Below are 7,500 nucleotides of genomic sequence, written 5' to 3'. Positions count from 1 at the left end.
ACATGAGAACTACATTATCAGTGCTTCTGTTGTTTCCATGGAAACATAAAACTTTCTGAAACTAAAACTCAAACGATTTGTTTTCACTTGAAACGTTGTCGTGGAAACAAAGCTGATTCACCTGACCAGGTAACTATCAGACCAGAGTAATCCTCAAGTCACCTCAATACCAGAGTAATCCTGAGTAATCCTGAAGTTACCTCAACACCAGAGTAATCCTGAAGTTACCTTAATACCAGAGTAATCCTGAGTAATCCTGAAGTTACCTCAATACCAGAGTAATCCTGAAGTTACCTTAATACCAGAGTAATCCTGAGTAATCCTGAAGTTACCTTAATACCAGAGTAATCCTGAGTAATCCTGAAGTTACCTCAATACCAGAGTAATCCTGAAGTTACCTTAATACCAGAGTAATCCTGAGTAATCCTGAAGTTACCTCAATACCAGAGTAATCCTGAAGTTACCTTAATACCAGAGTAATCCTGAGTAATCCTGAAGTTACCTCAACACCAGAGTAATCCTGAAGTTACCTTAATACCAGAGTAATCCTGAGTAATCCTGAAGTTACCTCGACACCAGAGTAATCCTGAAGTTACCTCGACACCAGAGTAATCCTGAGTAATCCTGAAGTTACCTTAACACCAGAGTAATCCTGAAGTTACCCCAGCAGGTGGGGCCTGTGTCGTGCTGCTCTCTGATTGGTGCTTGTGTTGCTAGGTTACCGACCACGCCACCACCGCCCTGTTACACTACCAGCTGCCCCAGATGCCCGACGTTGTGGTCCGCTCCTTCATGGTGAGGCAGCCTGTCTTCACTCAGGTCCTCAGAACACACAGGTCCTAACCAGGCTCTCCTTGTCCAGACGTGGCTGCGCAGTTACATCAAGCTGTTCCAGTCGTCATGCCAACGCTGCGGCCGCTACCTGCAGGACGGACTTCCTCCCACCTGGAGGGACTTCAGGACGCTGGAGGCCTTCCACGACACCTGCCGCATGTGAACCGCCTCCACCTCCACCTCCACCTCCGCCTCCACCTCCACCCGCTGACTCCTGTAAATAAAGTCTTTTATATGATGGGTGGAGTGATTTAATGTCTACACAGAGAGACATCTGAATCTGGATCTGGGTCTGGGTCTGGGTCTGGGTCTGGATCTGGATCTGGGTCTGGATCTGCATCTGCCTCTGGGTCTGGATCTGGATCTGGATCTGCGTCTGGGTCTGGATCTGGATCTGGGTCTGGGTCTGGGTCTGGGTCTGGGTCTGGATCTGGGTCTGGGTCTGGGTCTGGGTCTGGATCTGGATCTGGATCTGGCCAGAGAATTTCAGCGACATCACAGACGATGTCCTCATTGGCCAGACAAGTAGGAAGAACCACCTGGAACGTCTGCTCCACCTGTGCACGGCTCCGGCGCCTGAATGAGGAGAACGGAACCTTCCGGCGCCGTGCAGAGAACCGCTCTCCGTCTGGGTTAGGAGGACGAGGGCATGGAGGACGGGTTGGGACGGAGCAGCAGGCTGGAACCACAATGTGTTGCTCTGGTTGGTTCCTTGTTCTGCAGTCGCTCTAAAGACGTGAGCATGTGTGTCGTACGGAGAACCCTGTCCTGTGTCATGGTGACGTTACCCCCCACGTTGCCCTGGGACATGGACTATTGCCCCGTGGGGTTTCTGTCTTGTCTATGTAGAGGAATTCCTGCTGGATTTCCTGAGCGTCCATCTGGAGAACTCTGGAATATAGTGAGACCCGACTGCAGTTCAGAATCGCTCTACTATACAAAGTACTCTACTATACAAAGTACTCTACTAAACAAAGTACTCGTCACAGTGCTACAGTAAAGTCAACAAGACATACCGCCACATACTCGTACTGCAGACGTTAGACCCAGAGGGTTCCACTAGGGTCCACACAGTGGTTCCTTTTGGATCGGAGTCTTCTCAGGATGCCGGTGTTGACCGGGACCTGATGGACATCACTGGCTAAGACCATGTTTAGTGTCTCTCTCTCGTGTGTGAAAATGCTCCCCGTCCTCCTGGCCGTCCTCCATCCTCTGAGACACAAACATGGAACCGGCAGGAGGACACAGGAAGGGTTCTCCAAAGTGCTGATACGGTCTTACAAGGAGCAGCAGAGTACTGTGACGGGGGACGGATTTGTTTGTACCAGTTTTCTTGTTGAAACGTCCTCATGACTGATGCCACGGTGTCTCTGCCTGGGTTGGGCTGAAGTCTTCGTCCCCGGTGTCTCTGCCTGGGTTGGGCTGAAGTCTTCGTCCACGGTGTCTCTGCCTGGGTTGGGCTGAAGTCTTCGTCCCCGGTGTCTCTGCCTGGGTTGGGCTGAAGTCTTCGTCCAGCCTCCTCAAGCGTCAATCCGTGGCTCACAACATGGTCCACCAGTGGTGCACGGATTTCATTAGATCCTTTTGGTCCTCGGTTCCTCTGATTTGGTTCTTTTAACTCGGTTCCTCTGACTCGTTTATTTTGACTCGGTCCTTCTAACTCGGTTCCTCTGATTTGGTTCTTTTAACTTGGTTCCTCTGACTCAGTTCCTCTGACTCGGTTCTTTTAACCCGGTTCCTCAGACTCATTTATTTTCACTCGGTCCTTCTAACTCGGTTCCTCTGACTCGGTTCTTCTAACTCGGTTCCTCTGACTCGGTTCTATTAACTCGATCCTTCTAACTCGGTTCCTCTGACTCGGTTCTTTTAACTCGGTTCCTCTGACTCGGTTCTATTAACTCGATCCTTCTAACTCGGTTCCTCTGACTCAGTTCTGTTAACTCGGTTCCTCTGACTCGGTTCTATTAACTCGATCCTTCTAACTCGGTTCCTCTGACTCGGTTCTATTAACTCGGTTCATTTGGGTCCTGGTTGGCTCTCCAGCAAGTGAAGGGTTACGGTGGTCCTCGTCATCAGCAGCTGGTCTTGCCAGCTCCTCTCCAGGTCCTCCAGGTGAGACTCATCAACCTGATCCCAGACCACCAGGTCCACCTGGAGACTGACACCTCTGGAGGAGCTTCTGGACCTTCTTCTGGAGGTTGAGAGGATCTGAAGAACCAGTTTGCAGAAATCAAACATGGAGCACCAAGGAGCCAGGAGGGAACCAGGACCTGGTTCTAACCCGCAGACTGGTACAGTGGGGGGGCGGGGCATCGGGGGGGCTGGAGCTCCGCCCCCTTTTGCTCCAAACCAGTAAGTTCCATTTTTGTCCAGCAGGTTTTTATCTTTCCCTTGATTTGTTTAATTGTTTGTTCTGAACTCCAGAAATATGTTTACATGTCACATGACCTCCTCCTCCTGCCCCCCCTCTTCCTAGTCCTCCTCTTCCTCCCCCCCCCTCCTCTTCCTCCTCCTTATCCTGCCCCCCCTCCTCCTCCTCCTGCCCCCCCTCTTCCTAGTCCTCCTCTTCCTCCCCCCCTCCTCTTCCTCCTCCTTATCCTGCCCCCCCTCCTCCTCCTCCTGCCCCCCCCTTCCTAGTCCCCCCCCCCCTCCTCCTCCTCCTACCCCCCCTCTTCCTAGTCCTCCTCTTCCCCCCCTTCACGAGTCCTCAGGTCTTTTTAAAAGATTGTTTTGTTGAAATACAACAACTCTCACTACTTCCTGTTCTTTTACTTCATGTTACTGGTGTACCTGCCAGGTACCTCTGAGTACTACACAGTGTGTTGTACTGTGTGTAGTTCTGAGAGAATACTAGAGTGGATCTCCTGGAAATGGACAGGGTACCTGGGCAGGTAGAACAATAATGTGGAGTAAAAGAACCAGACATTCATTAGTTGAAACAAACTATGAGAAGAAAATGGACCTGGGGGGTCTTGAAGGCCCCCGTCAGCTTTCTGGTCCTGGACTGTAGAGTCCAGGTCGGACCGACCCCCCATGAAGACCCTGATCCAGCTCAGAGCAGCTCTGGCTTCCTATTGGATCAAAACCTTTAGCTTCAGGTTGTTTCATAGAAAGTCCACTGGTCTGATTCACCAGGACCCCCGGTACCCCAGGTGGTCTGGAGCCCCAGGTCCTCCAAAGGTCTCTGCACGGCCCTGCTGACCCTGGTGCTCGCAACCCACGCAGTCCTGAACCTGGTCCTGGCCCTGATCCTGAACCTGGTCCTGATCCTGGTCTTCACACCCAGCCCGGTCCTGGTCCTGATCCTGATCCTGGTACCGAGCATGGTTCTTGTACAAATACTGAAATTAGTCCTGGACGTGATCCTGGTCCTGGTCTTGAAGGGGGTCAAGAGGAGCAGCGGAGGACCAGCAGCAGATTTGTTCACCTGGAACGTCATCGCAGGTCAGTCCAGGTGTTAGTGGGTCCAGGTGTTAGTGGGTCCAGGTGTTAGTGGGTCCAGGTGTTTTGGTCCAGGTGTTAGTGGGTCCAGGTGTTTTGGTCCAGGTGTTAGTGGGCCCAGGTGTTAGTGGGTCCAGGTGTTAGTGGGTCTAGGTGTTAGTGGGTCCAGGTGTTTTGGTCCAGGTGTTAGTGGGTCCAGGTGTTAGTGGGTCCAGGTGTTTTGGTCCAGGTGTTAGTGGGTCCAGGTGTTTTGGTCCAGGTGTTAGTGGGTCCAGGTGTTAGTGGGTCCAGGTGTTAGTTGGTCCAGGTGTTAGTGGGTCCAGGTGTTAGTGGGTCCAGGTGTTTTGGTCCAGGTGTTAGTGGGTCCAGGTGTTAGTGGGTCCAGGTGTTAGTGGGTCCAGGTGTTAGTGGGTCCAGGTGTTAGTGGGTCTAGGTGTTAGTGGGTCCAGGTGTTTTGGTCCAGGTGTTAGTGGGTCCAGGTGTTTTGGGTCCAGGTGTTAGTGGGTCCAGGTGTTTTGGTCCAGGTGTTAGTGGGTCCAGGTGTTAGTGGGTCCAGGTGTGTGGGTCCAGGTGTTAGTGGGTCCAGGTGTTTTGGTCCAGGTGTTAGTGGGTCCAGGTGTTAGTTGGTCCAGGTGTTAGTGGGTCCAGGTGTTAGTGGGTCCAGGTGTTAGTGGGTCTAGGTGTTAGTGGGTCCAGGTGTTAGTGGGTCCAGGTGTTAGTGGGTCCAGGTGTTAGTGGGTCTAGGTGTTAGTGGGTCCAGGTGTTAGTGGGTCCAGGTGTTAGTGGGTCTAGGTGTTAGTGGGTCCAGGTGTTTTGGTCCAGGTGTTAGTGGGTCCAGGTGTTAGTGGGTCCAGGTGTTAGTTGGTCCAGGTGTTAGTGGGTCCAGGTGTTAGTGGGTCCAGGTGTTAGTGGGTCTAGGTGTTAGTGGGTCCAGGTGTTTTGGTCCAGGTGTTAGTGGGTCCAGGTGTTAGTGGGTCCAGGTGTTAGTGGGTCCAGGTGTTTTGGTCCAGGTGTTAGTGGGTCCAGGTGTTAGTGGGTCCAGGTGTTAGTTGGTCCAGGTGTTAGTGGGTCCAGGTGTTAGTGGGTCCAGGTGTTTTGGTCCAGGTGTTAGTGGGTCCAGGTGTTTTGGTCCAGGTGTTAGTGGGTCCAGGTGTTAGTGGGTCCAGGTGTTAGTGGGTCCAGGTGTTAGTGGGTCCAGGTGTTTTGGTCCAGGTGTTAGTGGGTCCAGGTGTTAGTGGGTCCAGGTGTTAGTGGGTCTAGGTGTTAGTGGGTCCAGGTGTTTTGGTCCAGGTGTTAGTGGGTCCAGGTGTTTTGGGTCCAGGTGTTAGTGGGTCCAGGTGTTTTGGTCCAGGTGTTAGTGGGTCCAGGTGTTAGTGGGTCCAGGTGTTTTGGTCCAGGTGTTAGTGGGTCCAGGTGTTAGTGGGTCCAGGTGTTTTGGTCCAGGTGTTAGTGGGTCCAGGTGTTTTGGTCCAGGTGTTAGTGGGTCCAGGTGTTAGTGGGTCCAGGTGTTAGTGGGTCCAAGTGTTAGTGGGTCCAGGTGTTAGTGGGTCCAGGTGTTAGTGGGTCCAGGTGTTTTGGGTCCAGGTGTTAGTGGGTCCAGGTGTTTTGGTCCAGGTGTTAGTGGGTCCAGGTGTTAGTGGGTCCAGGTGTTTTGGTCCAGGTGTTAGTGGGTCCAGGTGTTAGTGGGTCCAGGTGTTAGTGGGTCTAGGTGTTAGTGGGTCCAAGTGTTAGTGGGTCCAGGTGTTAGTGGGTCCAGGTGTTAGTGGGTCCAGGTGTTAGTGGGTCCAGGTGTTAGTGGGTCCAACCATTTGAACTCTTCAGGAGAATCAGAAAGTTTGAACGGGAGTCATGAGGCGCTGCTCTTTATCCTCCTCTTCTTCACTCCTCCTCTTCTTCACTCCTCCTCTTCATCACTCCTCCTCTTCTTCATTCCTCCGCCCTCACAGGAGACGCATCGCTCAGAGCTGCGGTGCTCTGCGGCGCCTCCTCCCCATCAGCCCCAGCGGCCGCGTTGACATGGCAACAGTCCTGCAAACGACGGTGGCGTTTCTGGAGGCCGTCCAGGAGGTGGTCCCCCCCGAGGACCCGGATGTACAGGTGACCTCCAGAGGACAGACCCCGACCCCGTGAGGGTCAGACACTGACACCAGACGTGGTGGTGATGATGATGATGATGAAGGTGGAGCTGGTCGTCATGGTGATGTGTCCTCCCTCAGCTGTGTCCTCCTGCTGAGCTTCATGCTGATTGGCTGCTGCAGAGTTCTGCCAGGCGGGAGGAGGGTCCGCCAAGGATGAAGGCCAGCAGGTGAGGTCAAAGGTCAGCCTGAGAAATCCAGAACCATGAACCCTTTAAGAGTGTGTGTGTGTGTGTGTGTGTGTGTGTGTGTGTGTGTGTGTGTGTGTGTGTGTGTGTGTGTGTGTGTGTGTGTGTGTGTGTGTGTGTGTGTGTGTGTGTGTGTGTGTGTGTGTGTGTGTGTGTGTGTGTGTGTGTTTCAACAGGAATCCTCAGCAAGGAGTAAAATCTACTGGAACATCAAAACGTTCCGACAAGAACTAAGAACGACATCAGTCCAAAATGTTAACAGGAAGAGGAGGAGGAAGAGGAGGGGGAGGAGGAAGAGGACCGGGAGGAAGGGGAGGAGCATGAGGAAGAGGGGGAGGAGCATGAGGAAGAGGGGTAGGAAGAGGAGGAGCGGGAGGAAGAGGGGGAGGAGCATGAGGAAGAGGGGGAGGAAGGGGAGGGGGAGGAAGAGGAGGAGGAGGAAGATGAGGGGGAGGAAGAGGAGTGGGAGGAGGAAGAGGAGGAGCGGGAGGAAGAGGAGGAGCGGGAGGAAGAGGGGGAGGAGCATGAGGAAGAGGGGGAGGAGCATGAGGAAGAGGGGGAGCATGAGGAAGAGGAGGAGCGGCAGCGTAATGAAAAGGTCCATGATGCTGATTTGGGTTTTGTTGATGAAACATTAAAGTTGTTCTGTTGATCAGGTGAGTCTCTGTCTGATCAATAACTTGGCCAGTGTGATCAGAATCACCTGGTTCCACTGATCAATAGATCAGAATCACCTGGTTCCACTGATCAATAGATCAGAATCACCTGGTTCTACTGATCAATAGATCAGAATCACCTGGTTCCACTGATCAATAGATCAGAATCACCTGGTTCCACTGATCAATAGATCAGAATCACCTGGTTCCACTGATCAATAGATCAGAATCACCTGGTTCCACTGA

General features: G+C 52.7%; 2 protein-coding genes across 2 annotated transcripts in view; both read left to right on the top strand.

The window, feature by feature from the left end:
- Positions 1-1,073, top strand: part of med27 (mediator complex subunit 27) — a 6,627-nt gene extending 5,554 nt beyond the window's left edge. The window contains exons 7-8 of the mRNA XM_080467251.1: positions 718-795; positions 863-1,073. Of these exons, the coding sequence (XP_080323377.1) occupies positions 718-795; positions 863-997 (213 nt within the window). The 3' untranslated portion in view covers positions 998-1,073. The remainder of the gene's footprint in view (positions 1-717; positions 796-862) is intronic.
- Positions 1,074-3,704: 2,631 nt separating this feature from the next.
- On the top strand, positions 3,705-6,861 carry LOC308111558 (uncharacterized protein; the record flags this gene model as incomplete). Its single annotated transcript, XM_080466517.1, has 6 exons — positions 3,705-3,713; positions 3,987-4,155; positions 4,218-4,278; positions 6,222-6,372; positions 6,492-6,580; positions 6,775-6,861. 6 exons carry the CDS (start codon positions 3,705-3,707, stop codon positions 6,830-6,832), a joined length of 537 nt encoding a protein of 178 aa, XP_080322643.1. The 3' UTR covers positions 6,833-6,861.
- Positions 6,862-7,500: the final 639 nt, after the last annotated feature.

Source organism: Lipophrys pholis, assembly GCF_963383615.2.
Source record: "Lipophrys pholis genome assembly, chromosome: 7".
NCBI lineage: Eukaryota > Metazoa > Chordata > Actinopteri > Blenniiformes > Blenniidae > Lipophrys > Lipophrys pholis.
This window is presented reverse-complemented; position numbering and strand designations above follow the sequence as displayed.